Source organism: Phoca vitulina, unplaced genomic scaffold (assembly GCF_004348235.1).
Source record: "Phoca vitulina isolate PV1807 unplaced genomic scaffold, GSC_HSeal_1.0 scaffold8, whole genome shotgun sequence".
Taxonomy (NCBI): domain Eukaryota; kingdom Metazoa; phylum Chordata; class Mammalia; order Carnivora; family Phocidae; genus Phoca; species Phoca vitulina.
The window spans coordinates 6,606,158-6,633,916 of record NW_022589711.1 but is presented as its reverse complement, the minus strand read 5'-3'; the positions used below and the strand labels follow the sequence as shown (position 1 = coordinate 6,633,916).

At 37.7% G+C, this 27,759-nt stretch overlaps 1 protein-coding gene across 1 annotated transcript in view; it reads right to left on the bottom strand.

The window, feature by feature from the left end:
• Positions 1-14,862: 14,862 nt before the first annotated feature.
• Positions 14,863-27,759, bottom strand: part of LOC116633627 (putative uncharacterized protein ENSP00000383407) — a 35,661-nt gene continuing 22,764 nt past the window's right edge. The window contains exons 3-7 of the mRNA XM_032406222.1: positions 27,237-27,274; positions 24,282-24,319; positions 22,039-22,125; positions 15,538-15,617; positions 14,863-14,940 (exon numbers count right to left, since the gene is read on the bottom strand). Coding sequence (XP_032262113.1) covers positions 14,863-14,940; positions 15,538-15,617; positions 22,039-22,125; positions 24,282-24,319; positions 27,237-27,274 — 321 coding nt within the window. The remainder of the gene's footprint in view (positions 14,941-15,537; positions 15,618-22,038; positions 22,126-24,281; positions 24,320-27,236; positions 27,275-27,759) is intronic.

Genomic DNA, 27,759 nt, shown 5'->3' with positions numbered 1-27,759 from the left:
TGGTCGGGGGTGGTTTCACTAAGGATACTGAAGCTGAGCCTGAATTATAAGAAGGAACCAGATGTGAAGATTTGGAGATGGCTTTGAATTCAGTGGATGGTCAGGGAGGTCATTTCCAGAACTAAGACCTGGATAACAGAGAAGGGTCAGCCCAGCGACTAGCAGGGGGAAGAGAATTCCTGTGAAGGTAGGGCTTGTGCAAAGGTTCCAAAGCTGAAGGTCCTGGAAGAATTCTTAGCATGCCCAAGGAAGAGAACAGAGGGAAGAGCATTGTAAGATCAGCCAGAGACCTGATGAGGGGCCCTCAAGGAGGCTTTTGTAGAACAAGGTGAGGAACATGTATTTGTTCTAATATTCTTCTTCCCTCTTTATTGAATTTTGATCGTCTTACTTTTTAAATGGCTTTTCCCAAAAGCATTCAAAATATGTTCTGATCTTATCCATCTTTAATTCACCATATTTTATTTACCACTCTTTTCTGCTCCCTTTCCCGGGCATGCTTCTCAGAAAAGTTAACTGTGTGGGACGCCTGGGTGGCTCAGATGGTTAAGCATCTGCCTTCGGCTCAGGTCGTGATCCCAGGGTCCTGGGATCGAGCCCCACATTGGGCTCCTGGCTCAACGGGGAGCCTGCTTCTCCCTCTGCCTCTGCCTCTCCCCCTGCTCATGCTCTCTCTCTATCTCTGTGTCTCAAATGAATAAATAAAATCTTTAAAAAAAAAAAAAAAAAAAAGAAAAGTTAACTGTGTATGCTTCCTTTAATTCCTCTAATTTCTCATCCTTTCAACTCCCCTCACGTACTTGTCAATCAGCTTTTGCCTCTACTATTCCATTTAGATTGCGTTTGTTTTCCAATGAACTATTTTCAGGCTCCATTATTGCTTGATATGCAGCAATATTGACCATGATGATCTGCAGGAAACAATTTATTTTCTTGGCCTCTGTGACACATATTTTCTGGTTTTCCTTTCACCCTTTCCGGCTGTTCTTTCTCTAACTCCTATATTCTGATAACTCCTTTTCTCTCAAAACTAAATGCTTAAATTCCTCTTCCACTCAGTGAATGCCATCTTCATCCACCCTCATGCACATTCCATAAGTCAGATTATCACCTTTGCCACTTACCTCTCCTTTGTTTACTTATATTTATTCCATTACTGAATTTGGTCTACTCCATTATTGAGTTTGGTCTGTCCTCCAAAATGTATCTTGAACCTGTTTCTTTTTCACTATTTCCATTGTTACCACCCTAGTTTAATCTTCTCTCATTGAAACTACTGCCAAGTCTCTGTTTTGTTTTGTTTTTTTACTTTTGCCTTTCTTCAGTTGATTCACAATATAATGTTATAGTTCTCTTTGAAAGATGTAAATCTGATGATATTACTATCTTGCTTAAATTACTGCAAAATTGCCCAGTGTTCTTTAAATAAAATCCCAAATACTTGACTGGGTCTGTAAGACCTAGGTCTCCAGACTCCCTTCACACTCACAAGGTGAAGACTTTTAGATTCCCAATCTCCAAAGCACTTTGTTTTCTGAGTGTTTTTATGTATGCTGCTCTCTCTGCCTGGAATGCATATTCTCATTCACCTGGACTGGTTAATTCCTACTCACCCCTGCAGCCTTCCTCCTAAACGTCATTTTTCAGAGAGATCTTTCCTGACTCCCAAGTCCAAATTAGGTCCCTATTCTTTTACCTTCTTGGCTTTCACCACAATTTCAGATTTATATTTTTGTGTCATCAATGGTTAAATGTCTTCCTTCCCCATAGACTCTAAACTGAAGGAAGGCAGAAACCATAACCTTCCATATAGGTACCATGAAGTATCCTTAGTACCTATAACATTGTTGATAGTTGGTACTCTGTATGAATTAGTTGAAGTAATGATACAAAATGAATGAATGAATAAATGGATGAGGACTTGATTTGGTAAAATCTATTTCTTTAAAATGTAATGATGTGAAAAACAATTAGGGATTGAGACTGCGAGAAAGAGAGAAGAAAATTTTTGTATTTAGTTTAAATTTTTCTCCTATAAAATGGCAATTATATGTGAATATAAATTAAATATTTTTCATATGTATATTTTACTATGTATATACTATATCTTTCATATATAAATGTGCATATCTTTATTTTGCTCACATTCCTTAAATAATGTAAAAATTTTGTTAGAAATGTTAAATACCTCACTTTCTGACATTTTGCTTGACTATTAGGATGATAGAATAATTTTTAGAAACTAGCATCAATAAATTATTGAACTGGAATAGTCCTACAACCATATTTTATGAGCTGGGATGGAACTTATTGGACATCTAGTCTACCAGCCTATTTAAAAAATGAGAAAAACCAGAGAAGCTAAGTGGCTTATCCAGAGAAAGATAATTCATTAATAATAGAGCAAGGATGAGAATCAAGTATTCTGACTTTTAATCCAGTGTCCTTTCTCACAAGATTTTTATTTAGAAGCCAGCATAATTACTAATTATCTAGAATTGACAGCCAAATTAAGACCAATCAAATCCAGGGTTTTGATTATTAAATATGTTTCCCCAATAGAGGATAAGTATCAGGAAGACACTCTCTGATTTATAGGTCTATTCTCTTTCATATATATATAAAATAGATATATATATATTTCCTCTTTCATATAGATATATATGAATATATGGAGATATATGAATATATAGATATCTTTTATTTTTCTTATATATTATTTATTCATATACAGATGTAATACATGAAAATATATATATATTAAACACCTCTTTAAACACACACACATATCTTCTTTCCCACATATATTTCACTACAGGGAATTTAAATTTTTTCCAATAGTATCCCTTCCTTTCACGCAGGAGAAACTTAGGCTTATGGAAACTAAATCCAGATCACCTAACTGTCTGAATTGTGTACTCTTTATCCCACTAATGAAAAGGAAGTTGGAAAGTAACATGATAAACTTCGCATGAAGTAAAATAATTTCCCTTTGTTCTTTTTTTGTTCTTCTGATTTAGAAAACTGTTCCTCTCTCATGACCTCTTTAACAAGTATTCAAATAGAAAAAGTCTGATCAGTTGATGTCTATTTCACATAATTTCTTCAACAGGGGAAATAGAGATCTTTTAAAATTAATATCTTGGTTTATTTTAAAGAAAGCCTGTAATGAACTCCCTGAAATGAAACCTCAGATAGTTTCATGTATTTTGCATTGACAATTTTTCTGAGCTTCCAAGTCTTCTGACTCTTTACTTAATTACTAAAGATTTACCAATTTTAGGCTTTAGAAATTATTTCTTTTAAATGCTCACAATACACTATTAAGTGAAAAATCAGTATGTAAATTTGTATAAAAAGTACAAACACCACTTTAAGTGGCTTCCCCCCCCTCTTTAAATACCCTGCATTTTCCAAGTTTTTTTTTTTTTTTAAGATTTTTTATTTATTTATTTGACAGAGAGAGACATAGCAAGAGAGGGAACACAAGCAGGGGGAGTGGGAGAGGGAGAAGCAGGCTTCCTGCAGAGCAGGGAGCCCGATGCGGGGCTCGATCCCAGGACCCCAGGATCATGACCTGAGCCGAAGGCAGACGCTTAATGACTGAGCCACCCAGGCACCCCCCAAGTTTTCTACAATGAACATATTTTACTCCTATAATTAGGAGAAATCCTATAATTTAAAAATACATTTAGAATACAGGTTTTTATAATCAAATTTATTTCTACCAAGCAGAACGTAAGTACCTAAGTTTTTCCACTGTGAATTTTTCCTAGCCACTTGAAAAAAATACCTAGAGACTGGATAAAAATGAGGAAAGTTATTTTCATGGTAAAAACAAAAATAATTTGCTTTAAATGCTGAGATTATTAAAACCCCAAAGCTGTATATACATTCTCTTCTATATAAAAGGAACTACTCTTTATTTATGACTTAAAACATACTCTAAAAAGATAATCTGTAAGGTCACAATGATCAGTTAACATTTAGTAACTCAATGGGCAGTAATAAAACCTAAAGAATTATGAACTAGAATCAATCAATGCAACCTATGAAAACAAACAAGTCTCATTTCAGAGAATTATTTTAATGCTTTCTTGGAACTACAACTAACTAAAAAGACAATTTGAAAATAATTCATTTATATAAATGAATTGATTGAAAAAATAATTGGTGGAAAAGTGCCATGTTGATGTTAGGTATAACTGTAATTATAAAATTTATTATTTTTTCAGTAATAGAAACTAAAATTAAACAAACACTGGACCAATACTTAAAATAAGGTTAAGCATAATTTTTTAATTTTTTTTATTATGTTACGTTAATCACCATACATTACATCATTAGTTTTTGATGTAGTGTTCCATGATTCATTGTTTGCGTATAACACCCAATGCTCCATTCAGTATGTGCCCTCTTTAATACCCATCACCAGGCTAACCCATCCCCCCATCCCCCTCCTCTCTAGAACCCTCAGTTTGTTTTCTCAGAGTCCATAGTCTCTCATGGTTCGTCTCCACCTCTGATTCCCCCCTTTCATTTTTCCTTTCCTACTATCTTCTTTTTTTTTAACATATAATGTATTATTTGTTTCAGAGGTACAAGTTTGTGATTCATCAGTCTTACACAATTCACAGCGCTCACCATAGCACATACCCTCCCCAATGTCTCTCACCCAGCCACCCCATCCCTCCCACCCCCACCACTCCAGCAACCCTCAGTTTGTTTCCTGAGATTAAGAATTCCTCATATCAGTGAGATCATATGATACATGTCTTTCTCTGTTTGACTTATTTCGCTCAGCATAATACCCTCCAGTTCCATCCACATCGTTGCATATGGCAAGATTTCATTCCTTTTGATGGCTACATAATATTCCATTGTGTGTGTGTGTGTGTGTGTGTGTGTGTGTGTGTGTGTATATATATATATACACAATGGAATATATATATATATATACCACATCTTCTTTATCCATTCATCTGTCGATGGACATCTTGGCTTTTTCCATAGTTTGGCTATTGTGGACATTGCTGCTATAAACATCGGGGTGCATGTACCCCTTTGGATCACTACATTTGTATCTTTGGGGTAAATACCCAGTAGTGCAATTGTTAAGCATGATTTTAAAAAAGGCCATTGAATGAATAGGCCATTGAATGAATTAATGAAATAGAATATATTCTCCTAGAGACTTATAAAATATTTATTTACTCATTCAACACACATTTACTGAGCACCTACTCTGTGGGAGCTACAAAGGAGAATAAGATTTTGTCTGCTTTGTGATACTCATTGCTTAGTATGAATGATTAAATAAAAAAAAACCCAACAAACAGTAGTCTGTCCCTGTGCGTGTTCCCTCCATTGAAAGTATGAGATTTTGGGGGCTCCAGAGTTATTTTTACACATCTCAAACTTGGTATCTAATATGGTCAATAAATATACGTGAACTGAACAGTTGGTTAAAAATACATCTGGAGAGAGATGCCTGGGTGGCTCAGTCTGTTAAGCGTCCGCCTTCAGCTCAGGTCATGATCCCAGGGTCCTGGGATCGAGTCCCGCATCGGGCTCCTTGCTCAGCAGGGAGCCTGCTTCTCCCTCTGCCTGCCACTCCCCCTGCTTGTGTTCCTGTTCTTGCTGTCTGTCTGTCAAATAAATAAATAAAATCTTAAAAAAAAAATTTAAAAAATACATCTGGAGGGGGGCACGTGGGTGTCTGCCTTGGGCTCAGGTCATGAACTCAGGGTCCTGGGATCAGTCCCCAGTCCAGCTCCCTGCTCAGCGGGGAGTCTGTTTCTCCCTCTCCCTCTGCCCTTCCCCGCTGTTGCTCTCTCTCAAATAAATAAGTAAATAAATAAAATCTTAAAAAAACATCTGGAGGAAAAGGTTAATACGTGTCATGTGAGAAGTACAAATAAAATGTGATGGTTATTCACAGGAGAGAAGATTGCATAAGGTAATGTGGGGAAGGGAAATGTACTTGCCTAGAGAATTAAGAGGCATTTGAACAGTGTAATTTAGCATGTCTAACAAAGCCCTTTATGTAACAGTCTTATCTCACTATATAAATACAAATCACCTACTCAAGTTCTAATACAGGTTTCTGGCTCCTTCTGCTTCCTCTCAAGTAGATTTTGGTGTTCACAATTCTGGTCCTGGAATATAATGTGCCACATAGGCTCTATTTTCCATGGCACAAGGAAGTTAATGGCCATCTTTCCCCACTTCTGTATGGGAGGAGCCAAGACTGCTCTTTGCTTATTTACCTATATGTTGGGGTCAGTCTTTTAGTGTGGAGACACTGTGAAGTCAGTTGGGAGCTGCCTGGATTATGCAAGTCAGAGACTGCTTCCTGTGTAATATCCTCTGTTCTGAAATTTGGAAGAAGTTTCCAGAACTGTTCATAAGACTATTTCTCTTTTTGGGTACACCCTCTAGCTGACCCAAAAATGTGTGCAGTAGGAAATTTAAGTGTCAGCATACAAATTAATTAATTTTTACTAGAGTCCTAGCATACAATGAGCTATGGGTGTAGGAAATTACATGAATACAACCCTTGTACCTAGGAGTTATAGTTTAATCTACACAATAAAGAAACAAAAAATCACCTGGTTTGATAGAACCAGCCCTGGTCTGCAGACACGGGGCTGCTTTACTGTGATGCTCTGCTTTGTGACTAGCCATGTGAACTCGAGCGAGCCACTTTGCCTCTCTGTACTTCAATCACAGGAATTCACTGTTCCTCTAACAAGTTTAGGGACATTAAAGTAGATAAGTATCTCCTTTTGTTACTTTACATCCAACTCTTGGACTTCAGAAGAATATCAAGGAAAAAATGAGAATGAGCTACTATTGATCACATATTATTAGAGCTTCAACAAGTTTTTGTATTCATCTAGTCCACTACCTTACTTTCAAAAGAAGGAAACTGAGGCACAGAAATGTGAATTTAGTAGCCCAAGAGCATAGTGGTAGCTCCAGGTCTCTTGATCTGGTTCTCTTGATTCTGTCTCTAATTAAGTTATTTCTTAGTCCTCCGAAATGCCTAGCTTTATTTTCATCTGGGAAGTCCTCTTTGTATTCATCAAGATTCAGTTGTTGTTTTTTTTTTTCCTTTCTACAGCTCTTTGATATTTAACTAGTTATTAAAAACTTAGAAGGCATGGTACTACCAAGGGCAGAGTGCAGTAGTTTTCAGGAAATAGAAGTAATATTTAAATAGTACCTTTTCATCACCTCCTCCTACCTAGAATAGCTATCATCCCTTAGGCAAAAAACTACTGTTGAGAAGAAAACTATTAAATTTAGATGTTAACATGTTAATTATCGTTGAGAAGAGAGTGCTGTGAATGGAGATACCTTGAAACGATCATATTCATACCTACATAAAGAAACAAGATTTACTGAAGGTAGTTATTTGCCACAGAATCTACAAGTTTATATTACATTTTAGGAAATAATAATCAAATAAATCTGTATAATTTGGCTAGCAGTGGTCCCAAAAGCAAGTCTGGAAAAATAATTGTAAAGAGGGCTTACAGTTGATTCAGGTCTGTAACACTTCAAGATGTGCTGATGTCCATGAGGGTCCTGCAAATTTTCCATACCTTCTAAAACATGTATTTTCCCTGAATTTCTGTTTAGCAATGGCCCAACAAGGAAAGGAAGGTGGTTAAGGTGATCTGAGGATTTTAATATTGTAAGAGAAAGTTGGCACACAGAGATAAACTTTTTAACACTATAAAATTTTCCTTAATCTCAGGAGAAATTGCTAAATTTGGGGGAACATTTTTACATAAAAACTCATTCTTTAGAGGTACTGCTTTAGGCTTAAGTCAGTAAGCTTCTCGATAAGGACGAGTCTTTTATGTTCTCTAAAAACACTTCTATGTGGCAAACTATAGAAAATTATGCTTACTGTACTATAATTATCGGGACATTATTGGGAAACAGAAAAACCAGTTAAATAGTATTATTTGGAGAGAAGTTTCCTACCATTCCATGGGCAGTAGTCTTTGATAGTGAGATGGACTCCAGTATGAAAAGTAAAGTTACTCTCTTTAGCATTAGAAAAAGAAAAGGACAAGATTGATGTTAACATTCCTTAAAGAAACAAAAGTAAAACCACACAGGTGCCAAAATAATGGAGAAAGGATCCATTTTCTCAATTTTAATAATCATCAAGTTAACAAGGTACATTGAGTACCATTTCATCAAATACATATAAAGGTGAATATCTGTGTGCAGGTATGTATATATAGTATGTATACATATTATATATATAGTGGATTTGCTCCCCATCGTTCACTAACTTCAGTCCCAACACATGATCCAAAACTCAGAAGAAGTTTGGTAGAAAGGGTTAGGATCAAGAAAATGGTTTATGAAGCAGTCTACACCTTACTCCCTTTCTGCCCTTCACTATTAGGTACATAATAGGCATCGTTTTTGAAACTCTGATCAGAGTTTAAACTCAAACCAAATATACATTTGGAGTTAGGTAATATCTGGAATAATAGCACAAGATATTTTTTATTATGTGTAGTACTTGTCAATGTAAGCTCTTTACTGTTGACATCTACTTGAAAAATCCATGTACCTGGTATTAAGCAAAGGGCCTTGGATGGAGTTTACAGCGGAATAGAAGGAAATTTCAAATTTTATTCTGAGAGTGAGGCCTACAATGGGATTGCAAGGAGTTTAGGGAGAGGACACAATGATCACTGAACATCTTCTGGGGGTAATATGCATATGCTGTTTCATTTAATATTTATAACAATCATAAGAAATTTTTCTCATCACCATTTTACACATTTTACACATAAGGAAACTGAGACACAGAGAATTTAAACAAGTTCAAAGTCTAAAGTTATCACCCATCTAAGGGTGAAGCAAGTTTGGACTATAAAGTCCAAAGCTAGGCAAAAGTCCCACAAATTCTAGCCAAGGACCAAAAGACAAGAAGTAGAAATCAACAGAATAGCTGAAGTGACTGAAGCTAGTACTGAGTGACTGGATTTTATTTTGCCATTGGGTGTAGCATGTGGATTTGTAAAGGATTAGGCCCACATTTTCAGGTTTGTGTTACATTTTAAAGATGTCAACTAGTACTTGGTGCTTGGCACAGTGTAAGTTACCAGAATGTTTTTTCAAGCCATTTTTTGAATTTTATAATTATTTTAAAAATGAGAATAATGCTAAGGAATACCCAGATAATTCCTTTCAACCTTTTAGAATGATCAAGATGGGATAATACCCATATATATATATAAGTAAGAACTTGGCTAAGGAATAGAGTTCATTCATAAAATTCATTTGTTAAAACCAGGCATTTCTTTTTCTGTGTATAAACAAAGTTGAAATGGGGACAGCTTAACCTCTTTCCTTGTTTTAAAAGGGGATGGAGAGATGGATGGATAGATAGATAGATAGATAGATAAATAGATAGATAGACAGATAGATAGATAGATAGATGATAGATAGACCGAACATGACTTTGGATACTAAAACAGGAAAATCTATTCTGATTTTAATTTCATTTCCCCAGAGACCAAGATGTGGGTCATACTAACACGCAATGTTCCTTTAACACCAACTAAAACCACTCTGTAAAATCTTCTATTAAAAAAAGAGGTTATATTTTTCTTCTAGCTAACAAATAGAGCTCTACATTCTTTCTATCTGCAAATGAGTTAAAATATTGCTCTTGGGATATAGGAAAACTCCTCCATCTACAATGTCGTAATATTATTAGGTAGCTTTGGTAGTTTCAAAATATGTTCATAAATTGTTTTATACTGCTCTCTTCAAAAGGTGGGTTATAATGCCCCTCTCCTTAGTATGAGCTGGATTTAATAACTCGTCCATAACAAATAGAATAAGGTAGAAGTGATGGCATATGACTTCTGAGACTAAGTCTTAAAAGGCATCATGGTTTCCTTCTTACTCTGTGCCTTGGATCACTCGTTCTGGGGGAAGCCAAATGCCACACTCTGATATACTCCAGCAGCCACATGGAAAGGCCAACAAGATGAGGTACTGATTCCTCCAAACGGCCTCCAGCAAGAAGCAGAAACCCCTGCCTAGAGTAGGGAGAGGGAGTTTGAAGACCGATAACTAATACGGTAGCAAAGTTATATAATGGATAAGAAAGTACTTGAAAATAAGAATGATGCACAACATAATTTGTTCATTTTTATATTACATCATACACAAAAGTTAAACAACCTGTCGTTTTGGCCTGTTTTTTTTCCTGCCTTACAGTTTGTTCACACTTTGACTAGAACCACCCCAAATTTGTCTGATGAAACCTAATGAGGGACCCGCCTCTCCCAGTTCACAGCATAACCTTATTTTCCCAGTCACCTCGTGTCAAGCCACCTCAGTTAAGCTCACCAAAAAGCAGTCCCACTTTGATCCAATCTACACATTTTTTTCCAACAATGGTGTGCTGTATTGGATACAGTTTTTTTTTTAAGATTTTTTAATTTATTTGACAGAGACACAGCAAGAGAGGGAACACAAGCAGGGGGAGGGGGAGAGGGAGAAGCAGGCTTCCCGCTGAGCAGGAAGCCTGATGTGGGGCTCCATCCCAGGACCCTGGGATCATGACCTGAGCCGAAGGCAGACGCTTAATGACTGAGCCACCCAGGCACCCCTGTATTGGATATGGTTTTAAGTCTCTATGTTGCCAATGGGCTGTATGTAGCCAAGAGGTGTTTTTTTGGGGTTTTTTTTGTTGTTGTTATTAATCCAATTTTCTCTCAAGGACTAAATGACTAACTCTCAGCTCTAGATGCTGATTACCCTGGAGGAGGCTGGTCTAGATTGCACAGTCAGGGCTGAGTTGAGACACGCTCTAACTGTGTGCAAGGTTTGGTTGAATATCTTACAGCAATTAGGGCTCGGCACTAGCAGAAGTGGCAGTTATACAAATAAAGTGTATCCATGAGGAATACGTTCAGCTTTGAGGAACAGAAAACCCAACCATAGTGGCTTAAACAAGTGTGGGGCTTATGATTCCTCACAACAAGGAGTCCGAATACAGGCAGTCCAGCGCTGATGCAGTAACCCAAGTGTCCCCGAGGAATCAGCTCTGTGCCTTTGCCTGCTCCACCATTCTTTTTTTTTTTTTTTTAATATTTTATTTATTTATTTGACAGAGTGAGAGAGAGAGCACAAGCAGGGGAAGCGGCAGGCAGAGGGAGAAGCAGGCTCCCCACTGAGCAGGGAGCCCGATGTGGGGCTCGATCCCAGGACTCCAGGATCATGACCTGAGCTGAAAGCAGACACTTAACTGACTGGCCCCCCCAGGCACTCCCCTGGTCCACTATTCTTAACATGTGCCTTTTGCCCTTTGGTGAAAGGACAGCTGCAAACTCAGCAGATACCATGTCCCAGCTTCCAGCAAGAAAAGAGCAAAGGACAAAACTTTCTCCTCAGGAGGATTTGCTTCCCCCTCCTCCCGCCCCCACACCCCCGAATAGAAAACCCTCCCCAGGCATTTCTCACTACAATTCCCTGGTCAGAACTGGATCTCATGACCACCCTAACTAAAGGGGAGGCTGAGAATTCAAATACATAAGCTTTGCAGTCTCCAAAGAAAAGGACATCAAAGGAGAAATTGGATGAAATGGGTGCGAAGTGATCTAACCCTTAGAAGAGAACCTAACCCACACTTACATACACACACATATTTTTAAAAATTAATTCACGCAGCAACACTTTTTCCACTGAAGCAGCTTAGGGAGAAAATGTTTTGGTGCAGTCCTGCGTGGGGGTGCTTGACAGGGCTTAATATCACCAGCACTGAAAGTAATAAATGTTATCCCTCTTTTCTATCATGAATATGAATGACGCTCTGAAGGCTGAAAGCAACCTAGGAATTTACGTGAGAAATGAGGCATGAAACATTTTTGAAAATATATTAGTCCAAAGTCTGTATTACTGCATATTTTATACCCTTTTCAATATGCTACAAAAGGTCTGAGCCATCAACTGAATGCTGCCAGAAAAGAACAAATAAGAACAAGGATACAAAAATAAATGCTGGGAGTCAAGTTACCCCCAAGATGTTCTTTATGGTCAGTATAATGATCACAGTACCGGGCAGATAGCTTTGCTTCAAACTCTCCCCATCGGCACTTGTCCTGCAAGGTGGGTTCTCCAGCAAGTTTATCCCAGGCCAAGCAGTCAGAAATAGTCATGGAACTAAATCGGTATTGGAGAGAGAATTCCATAAACGCTTCCCGCCCCCACCTCCTGCCCCTTGGTTCCTTGTACTTTCTTCTATGCCTGAAATCTGTCCTCTTATTTTGAGAACGTGAAGGAAACATGTCTAGTTGAGGGGTTCCTGATTGGGAATTCAGTTAATGTTTAAATTTTGTATTATGAATGTTTTTATTGTCCAAAGTATATTTTTGCAGGCATAGTGCTGTGATAATTACTATGAATATATTTTACGTCCCATGAACTTTATCCCATGTTAATGATATTCAGTAAAATGGCCAGCCATATGAAAATGTGTGCCCTGTTAAGATACTATTCATTATTTTAATCCTTTCTACTTTTACATGATTTTAAAAAGTTCTACAATGAATATGTATCATTCTCACAATAGGAAACAAAAACCAGCTTCGGTTTTTCCATGAGGCTATTGTCTTCCCAGACCAGACATGAGCCAAGTTTGGGCTTGTAAAGTGAAATTTCATGGGGCATCATGTCTGTAGTCGAGTGCCCATCAATCAGCTGTCTGGATGCCATAGAGTCTCATGGTTCATGTACTTAGCATCATCATTTCACTCATAAAAATACCTATTCCTAGCCCCAGACATGGTGATTCAGTTGGACAGGGGTGAGGCTCAGAAGTCTGCACTTTTAACAAGTACCCGCATTCTTTTTTTTTTTTTTTTTTCGAGAGATTGAGAGCACGCATGAGCAAGGTGGGGGGCAGAGGGAGAGAGAGAATCCTCAGCAGACTCCACCCCCAGCAAGGAGCCCCATGCAGGGCTCGATCTCAGGACCCTGAGGTCATGACCTGAGCCCAAGTCAAGAGTCGGGTGCCCCCAAGTCCCCTTATTCTGATACAGACAGTCCCCAGGCCACAGTGGAGAAACACTGCTCTGAGAAGTCATTTGCTCACTTGATGAGAGGCCAGTCTATGCCAAAGTCCACTCTTACAGCTCCCACTGATAAGCCAGTCTGCCCCCTCACACCAGAGCACGGTGCCCTCTCTGCCCCACCTTTCAAAGAGTAAACTGTTTTTACTTTTTCTCAGTCACAAGGAGTTAACAGGTTAACAGTTTGCATAACACTTAATAATACTTCACTAAAGTATTCTGTCATATAGGAAAAGTGTTTTTTAAATATATTTTTAAAGATTTTGTTTATTTATTTAAGAGAGAGCAAAAGCAAGAGAGAGCACAGAGGGAGAGAGAGAAGCAGACTTGCCGTTGAAAGGAGAGCCTGATGAGGGGCTCGATCCCAGGACCCTGAGATCATGACCTGAGCTGAAGGCAGATGCTTAACTCACTGAGCCACCCAGGCGCCCCAGAAAGAGTGTTTCTTAATTAGTTAAATTCAACTGCATGCCCACCATGAATAAGAAGAGAGATATTAGGGGCGCCTGGGTGGCTGAAGTGGCTCAATTGTTAAGCGTCTGCCTTCGGCTCAGGTCATGGTCCCAGGGTCCTGGGATTGAGCTCCGCACTGGGCTCCCTGCTCCGTGGGAGGCCTGTTTCTCCCTCTCCCACTCCCCCTGCTTGTGTTCCCTCTCTTGCTGTGTCTCTCTCTGTCAAATAAATAAATAAAATCTTAAAAAAAAAAAGAGAGAGAGATATTAAAGATAGATGAGACCAACCTCTACTCCCAAATGAAGATTTCTAGATTAGATATCTCCTGCTTTCTGTCACTGCTTATGAATTCCCTCAACTGATCTTTAGTGATAAACTACACAGTACCAGTGAGTGGTTACTATTCTAGAAGGATCATTTCTTAGCCAATGAAAATGCCAGAAGGATTGGGGTAGCAAAGATTTACCTTTAACCCTCCTACAAAGTTTTTACATCATTTTCTTCATTCTCAGAGATGGTTCTATTTTTTTACTAAAAACCTAAAGAAGGACTTCTCTTGGCACCACACATGTCTGGGGAGCTCTCACTGTATATCGGCCTTCATTTATTTCCTGGCCATCAGACACTGTTTACTTAGATACTATATCTAAGGCTTCATCTAAATTTAGGAGAATGAGACTGCAGATTTCAGAAATAATCTGCCAGCCGTGCTTGTGAAAGTGTCGTAAAGCCCTTGCAAAGAGTAAAAGGAGGAGGAAAGGGAAGGAGGAGAGAAAAGAGGAGCCTCAGGGACGACCACAATTAAACCTTTTTAAGCATCTCCTAAATGCCAGCCATGCAGCTAAGTGCTTTAAAATAGAGTACCTCTTTCAATCCTCCTGACAGTCTGGAGAGAAAGGTTCTTTATAGACCGACTTTACAGATCATGAAAACTGAAGCAGAGAGAGATTAGTAAATTGCCCCAAATCACAGAGTTACTAAGGGCCAAACTAGGATTCAGAGCTCTGTCTGTTTCCAGAACTCTCCACCATGCACTGCAGGAGATTTCGCCGGTTGAAGGCACTCAGGCAATGTGGTGCAGCCCCCTCGGGAGCTCACTACTATTACTCTGGCAGCATCCAAACCGCCAGGAGAAACCGTGGCTGATCACAAGTTACAGTCCACTGTCCAATCCATCGGAAGGCCTCCGACAGCCTCAGAAATCAGGCTGGATTTAGGAATGTGAGCTTCCTTTCCTCACCAAATCAGCCCCTCACAATTCAGATGCTGTGTCCTGTCTTCCAATTGATCAGTCTACTGCACCGAGGAAGGCCAGTTCTAAATTTCCTAATAAAGCTATCAGAATGATGAAAGAGAACATGATGGGCTGTCAGAAAAATATCAAAAATCAGTATGATGCTTGAGTTGGCCCGATTGGCTCATATACTGTTTTTCATTACAAGGTGAATAGCAACTATTTGGCTGTTAATTAATGTTATGTTATTATTATGAGGGAGGCCCAAGGTTCAGACATTCTTAATTGCCTGAACTCCTGGGCTAATTAATGCAATTTATAAGGGATATGTCAGGAATAACAGTATATGTTTTTATATCAAACGTAAAAACATGAGGGATGTGCCCCTCACTGAAGGTTGCCAGATAGTTCTAAGCACTTAACATAGGTCTTGTCAGAGAAAATCCCAGTACATTAATTTAACAGGCTCAGAGTTACTTATCAAAAGGCTGTAAGGCATAATGTTTTGCATAATCAAAATGGTTTATTAACTCAAGTCATCATTTGATTTTTTCATTTATATTCCAATTCACAGAGATACAAGCATATCAATTACAAAAACAACCTGTAATACCTAAATACAAAATAGCTACAAGGCTAAGTATTTTACACTGCGTCTAGAATATTACAGAGCTCAATAACAAGATGATTTTCACAAAACACACACCAAGTGTTGATTATTCACATTACCTGACAGGAAATGCCTGGTGGTTTTTTTCCTTGAAAAGTATGTATGTTATTACTCAAAAAAAAATCATCTTCATTTAGATCTATGAAAAGAGATAAATGTTATATGTAGATTATCAGAAATTACAGGATTTAAGAAGTTTAAGTGCAATTTAATACTCATTATACTTTTCATTAATCTATAAAGGTACTATATTGCCCAGATCATAAATCTTTTTCTTAAAGATATGTTATTTTCACAAGAAACAGATCAAAATAAAATACAAATTTAACAAAGTAAAAATGAAGAATGCCACTGGCCACCTGAGTATCTGAGCAAGCCACAGAACCTCTCTGGGACTCAGTTTCCCTCTCAGTAATAAAAGAGTAGCATACTACCTACTAAAGCCACGTCTAACTCCAAAATGCTATGATTCCACGAAGTTATCACCTCACCTGATTCTGTTAAACTAGGCTTTCCACCCCTGGCATTTTGAGTTTCATTAGCTTATAGATGTCTTCTCAACATGGATTATTTTGTTGAAATTGTTCCATGCACGCTTTAGTAAAGGGCTTGCAATGTGGCATCCATTTGCTTGCAGCTACATGAAACCTTTCAAAAAGTAGTAGCATTTCCCTTTCAGGCACTGGAAAAGGGGCCTCCCTTTATTTAAATCTGAAATGCACCTGTGCTAAAAGAGGACAGAACTTTAGGGTTCCCTTAATCCAAGCCCCTTAGTACCCGAAGAGGATACTGCGACCGCAGAAATCACTCCCTTCACCTTCATGCTTTACTTGCAATCACTGCTTCTGTTTCCCACTATTCCTCATTCTCAGATTCCACGGGGGGGGGGGGGGGGGGGGGGGGGCCGAGGGAGTAGGCAAGGACTACCCTCCATGCACAGTAAAAAACGGGGGCAGGTTCTCCTCCAAAGCCCCATCTTAGCAATAGTGAAAAGATAGTTTAAATTCACAGCTCAGTCTCAGAGTTATGTATATAGTTAACAATATTTAAAATCAGAATAACTACGCAAGATTCCAGAAAATACTTAAATGTTATTATAAGCTGGTTTTGTGATCTGACTCTTTGAAACCAGATCTTCCATTATAGCATCAGGATGCAAGAAGCAGTTTGGGCAACGTTTTTCTTTTCTTTTTTTTTTTTTTTTTAAGTCTTTGTATTTAGAAAAAAAAATTTCTGTCCTCTCTTCCTTCATTCCTTTTCATCTCTTCCCTGTAGATTCCTTTAACATGAATTTTTGGAGAAACTCCCTCTATAGTTATCCTTCTGGATAGAGGAAAAGAACAATAGAGTGGTCACCTGTATTCTCGAATCTGGAAGCAACACACTTACATCACTTAACGCACAACACACTTACATCACTTAAATAGTGATGCAAAGTAGTAAAATGAGTCATTCAGATGCTGCTCTGGGGAGAGATCACTATGAGTCAGGCTACTCCTGGAAGAGGTAGGACCCCAATGGTAGCTTGAAGAGTGGGTGTAGTTTGGAAAGGCAGAAGAAAAGGAAAAATTACAAATATAGCAGCAATGTGACGACCACTAGCCTCTGGTGTGGAATAAGTGGAACGCACTTAAGTATAGAGACTGAAATTGGTCAAGTGACAGGCAATTCTGAATATAGCATAGGAGGAGGTAGGGCTGGAAGAGTAGATAAAGTGAAATTTTAAAGAACCTTGAGTGCCAGGTGGAGGAATTTGGACATAACCTGCTAGACCGATGTTGCAAATATAAATATATCTGCAGGAGTCAAATAAGTAACTTAACTAAATGAGGTGAATTTTGTCAGGGAGATAATGAAAGATCTGTGGTGAGCTGAAGGGTCACCATTGCTAAAGGGCGGCCATTGCTCTCTGCTTTCCCAACCAAAATCACTTCAGAGTTTGAACCCAGGATTGTCGGTTTCCCTCATGTTTTTCAAGAGAGAATAAATATATGGATATTGATATAAAATTTCCTGATTTTTAAAATATAGTATGGTTTAAAGAAGCTTTTTTCAGAATAAATTCAGTTACAGAGTTACCAGTATGTGGCCTCTGCTATAGAAAAAGGAGGACCTTCAAGGGTCTTGGACTAAGGAAGAAGCATTAGAAAAATGGTATTTTATAAGGATTAGCTGTTTGTTTTGTGGTCTTATACATTTTTATTTATTTGCAATCTCCCAAATATTGCCTTATAAGAGAATATTTATAAAAACAGAAGCAATCTGGTCCTAAGTAGCAACAAAGTTGCAATAGTTGAATTAGGCAATATGCAGTTGTACTATCCATAGATGGCCACAGAAATCTCTCTCACACCACATGTTCTGCAATGTGAACTTGGCACACCTCCATCAAGAATTAGAGTTCAATTCTCCTCTTATTGAACTGAGCTGATCTTAGTAACTCACTTGTCACAGGACAATGCAGTGGAAATGATGCTTTGTGACCCCCCAAAACTAGGTCAGAAGAAGCCTTGCAGCTTCTGCCTTGTTCATTTGAGATGCTCACTTTCCAGACACTTCCTCCCAGGATGTGTGAAGCTCCCTCTCATATCTCCTTCCCTCTTGCAACCCAGTCCTTGCTGGGTTGGGGGGGCGGGGGGCGGCTTAAGTCACTTGGAGAGGCTACATATTGGAAGTCTCCACCAAGCCCAGCCTGCAAGTTATCCCAGAACAGGTGCCAAATATATAAGTGGAATGGTCTCTCTAGATGATTCAAGCCACCAAATATTTAAGTCCTCTCCAGTCATTCAAGTCCTTCCAGAAGAAGCCTCAGATACCATGAAGCACTGCCTTGAATGAATTCCACAAAATCCACAAGCCTAATAAAATGTTTGATGCCGTTAAAATCTGGGGTGGTTTGTTTGCAGCAACAAGATTATCAGAACATGCATAAACTATAAACTACGTGAGTCACAAACAACAGTGTACGTAGGAATGCACCATTCAACATAAACATTCAGACTCCAACTGCCCCTCAAATGCAGATGTGGGGATAGAAATGAGATCAGGTAAAAAAGCAATATTTCTAATCAGGTTTTAGGTGATTCTAATGAAGATACTCCTGACCATACTCAGGTAACTATAATCCTAGGAAGAACTCCCCTAAAGAACTGAAGGGAGACTCATTTGTCCAAAACACTAGGATGCTGAGTGTTCTCATCACTCGATTCAGAAAGCCCTCCTTGGAAGCAAGAGGCCCGCTCACAGGAGCCTTTGCTCAGGGAGTTTAGTCCGACATGATAAGCAGGTGTTCATGTGTGCAATAGGGCTTCTCTCTGTCACTCCTCATGTGAGCCAGTCTAACCAGAGTTAAATTACATGGTCTTGGGAAACAATTTTTAAATTAGATGGTGGTCCCTGAAAATTAAACAGAATAGTAAATACATTTGTGACTTTATATATTTGCCATCCTGAAAGTGAGGGTATCAAGCCAAAAAAGAAAGAGAATTAATAAGGTCTGGAAAAATCAAGCCAGAATATTTATATGCTTACTCTGAAGAGGCTGGCCAAGTAATAATATTAACTAGAATTCAGGAAAGAAGGTTTCAAACCAATGGCAATTCAAATGTGAAACTGGAAGGCCCTAATAACATCCCTCCTATAATAGGATTTTTGATAATGAATCTCATCAAAATCATATGTAAGGAGTATTTATTTTTAAAATAATTTGAAAGCAGTGTGGGTGAAATTAATATTCCCTTCAGTACTAACCATGTTTCTTGTTCTAACAGGCCAATTATTATTATTATTATTTTTTTTTGCCTATTTTCTGTTTTATGGAATAGTCTGTCATGGTCACACTGTTTGAAAAATCTCTAAATATGTTTTGTTTCCTTTTTACTATTTTAAAAAAAAATTTTCCTTTGCTTTTATTCTTTGTACTTTCTGACATAAAATATAAAAACCTTGTTCGTGATACTACCTTTACTTAAATCAAAACTTGATCTTAGGTAAACTCCAATTCACAGATTTTAAAGTTTGTTCTTTTCAGGCTTAATTTAGTTTCTTCATAAAACTAAGGCCAAAATCAATTTTAAAATTTTAAAATTGATTTTTATTTACTCTAATGAATATTATGAATATTCTGCCTGTTTATGATGCTGAAACTACAATGAATGTGAATTACAGATTCATTTTCCTCGATACCTCAGCTATGCCAGGGCTTTAGTCATAAGATCCTGAGCACTAATTTATCCTGCATCTACTTTACAGATGTAGTCTCTTTTAGCAGCACAGATGAAGGTTTCGATAAAGCTCTTCTTAGAAGAAGGAAATCGGCTAGATAAACTAAAAATATTATGCGTCTGGCACTCAATGTATTCTGATAAATTTTGTCTTAACTGACATAACACAGTCATATTATTGAGCTACGTGAATATCTTTATGATTCAAACACCAGGAAAAATCCTTGCTAAACATAACCCGTGGATGTTCCTTTCATTGGGCCCCAATACTCTTTAGGCCTGAAACGCTGTTGATATGTGTCATGCACAAATACCATTTTGAAATTGAGAGAAATGGCTTTTTTTTGTTGTTTTTTCTTGGAGTTTGTAACAGATTCCTTAGGAGTTAGTGCCACTCCTACCATTTAATTCCCTGTATATTTTCTTCTATTTTTATTGAGGCTGTCTTTAAAATTTCATCACACATGTTCAATAAAATAATGGGCTCTGGCCATGGCGATGAGGCCCCTTCCGGTTTTCCTCTCCCTAAACTTGACACACTGCCTATCCTCAGACACAGTAAACCTCTCTTAAGTAATTATGCAATTAACAGTTGAAAAGTAGTGTTTAAAAATGAGAAAGAAATATTATGGGTTGATGGGTAGGGCACTAATTGCCTAGAAATACTCTGAGCTTTCCAAATGAAGCTCCTTCACCCATAAAATTCAAGTCCACAACCTGTGGCCCTCCCTCCCCCACTGAATTTCTCCCTTCAGTTTACAGTGGCATGGCCGTGGTGTCGGGCCATCAGCTCTTCCTCGCACAGCATGAATCCCTAGGAAACGTCCTGTGACTCTGCTGCTACGGTTGAAATGTCAGCTGAAACTTTAGACACACACACACACACACACACACACTCACACACACACTCACACACACACACACATGCACACACACACGAATATACGGTAGCTCAAGATTCAGAAGTAACCAAAGCTGAGAAGGTTTCTGTAAAGGTTTGCTTTTTTCTTCTCTGATAAAGAGCACATCACTAATCAGAAACACCCCACCATAAGCCAAGATTTTTTTGGCTATGATAGAATTACCTGCCTATGACTCCTAAATTAAAAAAAAAAAAAAATCAGAGAAAGGCAGTTTTAGCAGATTGAATTTTTGAAGAAACTTATGACAAAATTTATAACTAAAAATAATCTATATAACTAAAAATGATAACTTCTTGATCCATCGATCAATATACAATAATCTAAAAATCACATGTGTTTATTAAAGGGACAGAGGATGGATGATGTAGATGAATGTTTGACTAATCTATAGAAAGTGTGAATGAACATAGCTGGCATCCATAAGGTAAAGATACAGTCCAATCAAAACATGATCTTATTAAGACATTGCCCATGTTGTGATTAAAAGAAAATATCTAAATCCCAAAATGTTTCACCATTAAAAAATTCAGTTAAAAATTATTCCCGCAAATGTTACATCATCTTGAATAAAATCGAAATATTTCAAAATAAATTATTTTCATAAATAATTACTTAGTAAATCTAAGGGCACTCTTAAATAAAAGGTAAAATCTGGACAGAATATATAATCAAATCACTAAACTCATGATAAATATGCATGATAATTCCCTTTGTCCCAAGATACTAAAAAATGTCTTTAATTAAAAACTAGAAACTCTTAAATAATCAATAACTAACATAATCAATTATTTCTTGTTCTAGTAACATTAGAGGGAGAATACCAAGCAGATCAACTTTTTATGCTGTTGTTCATCTTTGTGAACTCTGAAGACTTTTTGTTTTATTCATTACCTTCCCAAAGTTAAATAATTTTAATTTTGAAGTCATTTATCATTAATAAATTTTTCTACACTTGGCTGCTAATTTTCTCTTCTTGGGAATTTTTAAATTATGAAATGATACAATTTTGTATTAATAATCAAGGTTACTCTTCTATATTTTTAGGGAAAACAAATGCTTTAACAACTATTAATATATTGATGTTATTTAGAGAATTTTTCTATGTGCTGATTTTTAATACATTTAAAAAAATTCTTATAGACATCAAAGACTTTCAAATATTATTGGCAATTGATTCTTTGCTTCCACAGTCAGCCTAATTAGATTTGACTTCCTTTCTATATGTCTATATGTATCTAGGCACACCTGGACACACTATTAATAACATATACTTCCTATTCTAGTTGTCTTTCCTTTTTAAAGTAGACCACAATGCCCTGCTTATTTTAATAGGGAAAGAGGTAAATTTTTCTTACCTACCCTTTAAACTACTTTCAGAAAATGTGAAGTCAGCTGAACTGAATTTAGCAATTACCTTTTAGCTGACAGAGTCTTCTGATGTGGGAATCATTCTCAGGCTTGCAGGGTTCCGGCCAGATTGTGTCATTCATTGTTTTTCTTTCTAAAATAAAGCAGAAGATTGGTTAGCAGAATTCACAGTAACATCTGTCCAGTAACTGTAAGAAATCTGAAATCAAAACAAGATCAGCACACAGTTGTAACTTGGTTAAGTGACAGGAGAGCTCTGTGGTCCATCCTGGAGAGTTCTACTGCCTGACGGACAATCCCAAGTGTCCTGTGGGCCCCCATTTATTTCCATAAACTACATAAGCACCCAAGCGTATGTGGTAGGATGCTACTATTGAAATACCTGTTGATGGTTTGTGATTACATTATTCTTGGAAGGATTTTTTCCTGAATTAACATTTATGTTTTTATGCTTAGTTCAAGTGTCCCCACCCTCCACATTCCTCATCATTTGTAACAAAATGATCAAGTGTGTGGAGAGAACACTAGCTGTGATGGTTTTAAGAAACTCTCAAGTCTTGAGTGGAAGAACGATGACATACTTGGTCTTGTCCTCCCACCACCTAGAGCAGGGCCTGGACGTGCAGTGAAGAACTGAACTGTGCTAACATGAAGAATTAGAATCGCTTCTCATCTCCTCACCAAAGATGATCATTCCACATGTCATGGCATCATACTGATCAAGCAAATGTGAGATAACGCACCCAAAGCATCACATGGAAACAAAGTCAGCACGCCTGTGCTGTTTTTAAAGACACTATTTACTCTCATATTTGACTACAGGAAGGCAGTCGAGCATCAAGAATTATGTTAGGATGGAAATCTCTATAGCCTTGTGTTTACAAATTGCATAGCAGGTTATGAGAATAAATCTAGATGGAAAATAAAATTTTGCCTTACTTCCTTATATTTAAGACTATACATTATTTAAATCAGGGCTGATATTCAAACTATTTAACAACTAGTTGCCCACAGGGCCTTGATTAGTGAGACAGGACACAACTCTGTGGATGCTGCCACCTGAAGAATATCAGACCTGATTAAAATGCAGACACCCTTGGAAGATGCATCCATTGATGATCATCACCTTGGTCTGAATGAGCTTTTCAGATCTACCCAGGAGACTGGTTTTTGAAAAGACAGGGGAAGGAGTTTGAGCATCCAACTCCTAGACTCTACTGGGCAGAAAGGGCACTTACAAGTTTAACAAACCTCATTAAAAATAAATTATTGCCTGGGCGCCTGGGTGGCTCAGTCAGTTAAGCAAGCATCTGCCATCAGCTCAGGTCATGATCTCGGGATCCTGGGATCAAGCCCCACATCGGGCTCCCTGCTCAGCGGGGAGTCTGCTTTTCCCTCTCCCTGTGCCCCTCCCCCTCAACTTGTGCTCTCTCTCAAATAAATAAATAAAATCTTTTAAAAAATAAAGTATTGCCTGAATAACCCAGATTTTTTTAAGAGATTTTATTTATTTATTTGAGAGAGAGAGTCAGAGATAGCAACAGAGAGCATGAGTGGGGAGGAGAGGGAGAAGCAGGCTCCCCACCGAGCAGGAAGCCCGACGCAGGACTCGATCCCAGGACACTGGGATCATGACTCGAGCTGAAGGCAGATCCTCAACCAACTGAACCACCCAGGCGCCCCTAATCCAGATGTTTTGCCACTGCGACTATTTTATAATTAGTGACACTATATTCTGTAAGAGAAGGAGAGACGTTATCCGTTAGCTTTCTAAAAGTGATTAATAGAATGAGATGTTTACTTCAGAATTAAAATACAAATCAAGCCAATGGCCTTTAGTATAACTACAGAAACTGTAATCACAGAAACTAAAGAAAAGTTCTGGTTTTTGAAATGCTGTGGAAGAGTCTTTTGTAACACATTTTTTATTTCTTTTTATTCACTCCTAGATTCATATACCTGAAAAGATATGGAAGAGGTCACCTTGACCATGGCCAGCCAAGCTAACATTGGGAAGCCGGAAGATAATCAGCCAATAAACCATCAAAGAGAATTATATTTTTAATGTAAAAGGAAATTATTCTGAGTAAATCAATGATTTCTTTGTCTTAGCCATTTACAGTTAGAATGGAACCACCTTCCTTTTTAAAAAATTTCTTCTATAGAATTCAAAGACAACTCAATTTGACTTTCATTAATCAATTATTGTTGCTGTATGGAAGTGGCAGAAGAAAAGAAGTTTTAGAGAAACAGAACAGATTATCTGCATGAGTAATCTAAATTACTAACCAAATCCTTTGTTTTCAGACATAGATCTCTGGATTGACCTAGAAGAATAAAAGAAACAGACATTTAAGTCTACATCTAGTAAATAGTATTTTTAATCAAACACAAATTAGATTACCTAGACATGCTTGCAATATGTTTGAGAGCAGAAATATATTCTACCTCTAACTAAGGTCTATATATAGCCCTGAATTTTCCTGACCCTAGATGGCAAAGAACAGTTAATATAAGTATAATCTTGGCCTGGAAATTTCCATGCAATTTGGAGAAATTTCCATGCAACATTCATAAAACCCACACACAAAAAAAGTGGGCCATTTTTACATGACTGTATCTCAAGATAATCAATATAGTTGATGTGGACAAGCTCTTTTTGAAACAATTCCATTCAATAAATACAGAAAGAATGATTGAATATAATCATGTACAATCCCCAATGAAATGATAGATCTGGGCAGTAATCAACAATTGCTGTTAAAACTTTTCATTGAAAGGCTGAAGGGCAACTTTGTGCTGGATGGATCAGTCTGATACCATCTGAACCCACTAAGCAAGTTCACAGTCATAAAACTAGAGACAACCAGATATATGAGCTTCCAAAGTAATGCAACAGGAAGCCTACAGTCACTGATGACCTACTTTTAAAATATATACACATATATCAAACTTGAACATTATCAAGCCCTGAGATCTAACTAACAAATTTACAGGAAACACAGGGGATAGAAGAACATGTTTTTTTAAAAAAATACCACAATGATGCAATCAGCAAAATTCAAAAATATGGAAAATTCCTCAGAACAAACAATCCAGTTTCTTCAACAAATCAATGGAGAAGGGCCTATGAATTAAGAGACATGAACTGAATGCATTGCAATGATCCTGTTTGGATCATGATTCAAATTAACTATTAAAAAAAGCACTTGAGGCTCTCAGAAAAAAATTTTTTTTTTTTTTTTTAAAGATTTTATTTATTTATTTGACAGAGAGAGACACAGCGAGAGAGGGAACACAAGCAGGGGGAGTGGGAGAGGGAGAAGCAGGCTTCCCGCCGAGCAGGGAGCCCGATGCGGGGCTCGATCCCAGGACCCTGGGATCATGACCTGAGCCGAAGGCAGACGCTTAACGACTGAGCCACCCAGGCGCCCCGAGGCTCTCAGAAAAATTTTAACAGTGACTATATATTTGGCCATATTATACAATTTTTCTTATTTTGTTCTAGTGCAGTGTGGCACTGTGGTTATGTTTTTTTTTTAATACAGTACTTACTTTATAGCAATATATATCAAAAAATGAATTATGTGTCTGGGATCTGCTCTAAAAAAATAGTGAGGGTTGGAGGGCTGGGAAGTCAAATAGGTAGAAATGAAATAAGATTGACTATAGGTTGACACTAGTTCAAGCTTGGTGATGTGAGTTCATCATTATCTCCTCCTTTGTGTATAATTGAAAATTTCCATAATAAAATGTACAAAACAGAAACAGAGGATAAGACTACACTGACTCGATCGTGTTAATTACTTTATGCACTGGGTGAACACACGCGTGTCCTGTACATATAATTAACTTTGTGGTAGCTTGATTGTTTCCCACTATTTATATTCTTGGTAGTCATTAAATTAATGCCAAGTTCACCCTTCCTTAAGTTCAGGGTTGTAAGAAAAAAATCTGTATATATATTGTCTTTACCATTTTATTTTGTTTTTTTAATTTGTCAATGCAAACGCTTAGGACACCTCTTGGCAAAGAGTAAGTGTTCCCAAACAGCTATTTATAGTATTATAAGGTGAGGTAGGTGCAGAACAGCATTGAGATGTTATTCCCTTCAGGGGAGTGGTAGACAAGAGAATTAAGGAACTCGAGAGTCTTCAATTTTATTTTAATTGGTCATAATTAGAGGAGCACATTCACTGATTTTGAAAAATCCTAATTCAGTCAGCATCAGGTACTTTCCCTCTCATCCATTCCCCTTTGCCTCTCCATGTTTTGGTGTCCTCTGATCTACAGAAGCATCAATCATAAGCCAGTAGCTGTCATTTCATTTAAGTATTTTATTTAGAATTCCTTATCTGTGGATGGAATGAACAGCTAATAGGCAGCTCAGTTTTTCCCACTGAGATGAGCCCTGCCAAAAAACCCCTTCTTTACGCCTGTTCAGGCTTAAAATGCCACTGTTGTAGTTTAAATAGTTAACTCTGGCTAAAAGACAACAACCCTTGTCTGCCAGTGCTCTAAGCTGTTAATCATCCAATCACCTACTTCCTATGGGTGTGTTTTATATCCTTACTGGGAGAAAGCTTTGAGCAGGAAAGGAAGGAAAGTATATGAAAGCACAGAATGCCTCGGGGGCAGGAGAGCAAAGCTGTCCAGAAAGATTCCACCCAGAGAGAATTTCACATACTAACAGTTAGGTCTCAGACCACTCCAGAGTGCAAGGAAGCTATTCCGTATCATCAGCAACCAATCTGGAAATTTCCCCATAAACCAACTTCTGGCCCCTATGTATTTCCTGCTTATTAGTTAAAATCCCATTACCTTATGCAACATGTGTGTGCCACATCTTCCGGCAGCTTGATGTGCTGAATGTAAAGCCAAGCCTGACCTAAATAACCCAAATCTCTTTACAAACACATTTTTATTTGGATTAGAAGAACCCTTCAGAAGATTAATAGGTCACCGATAGAAGCATGTTTTCGAGTAGGCTCCCACTTTAATGAGCCTAGTTTGAACACGTTTCTTCTTTGGAAATTTAATTTTCACCTCCCTGTGGACAGAAATGTCACAACACAGGTTTCCTATGCATCAGCATAAACAGATAAATGGTAGCAGAGTAAAACATATCTAGATTTGTACATGACAATTTTTAAAAAAGCGCTTTGACAGGAGAACCACTAAAATATTCCATTCAACATTATAGAACTAACAGAACATAAAGTTTTCAAAGTAAACTTGACTTACTTTCTTTTTGGTTGTGCATTCTCAAAATTAGAAACCTCCTGAAAAATAAAATACAAAATACAAAATAAAATAATACTACTCCAAGAAATCAGAAGAATTCAAGTATGGTTTGTCTTCGAGGATAATCCAAAAGTAGTTCGTTTTGCCTTTTCCCAGTAAAATGACTGGTGTTTCCTCCCTGTATTTCAGTACTATGTCATAGAATCTCAGTTCAAGTTTGTTTATTTGTTTCTTTCTTTCTCTTTTTGTCTTTGTAACTTTGAGAGATGTAGAGTGCTTCCTTTATTAACCAGGGCTTATACCTTATTCTAAGCCCTGGTCAGTCAATAAGGCAAGTCTTTTAAATAAAAACATGCAATTAAATCCTCATAACCTCAAGTTTCCATTCCCCATCAACCCACCAAGAGAGATACGCACTAGAGTATGTTAATTATATCACATAGTACTTTCCTTTGAGAAAATTTAATCTATCACAATATCCTGAGTATGTTGAAATACACCTGTGATTCATCTGGCCTTTCTC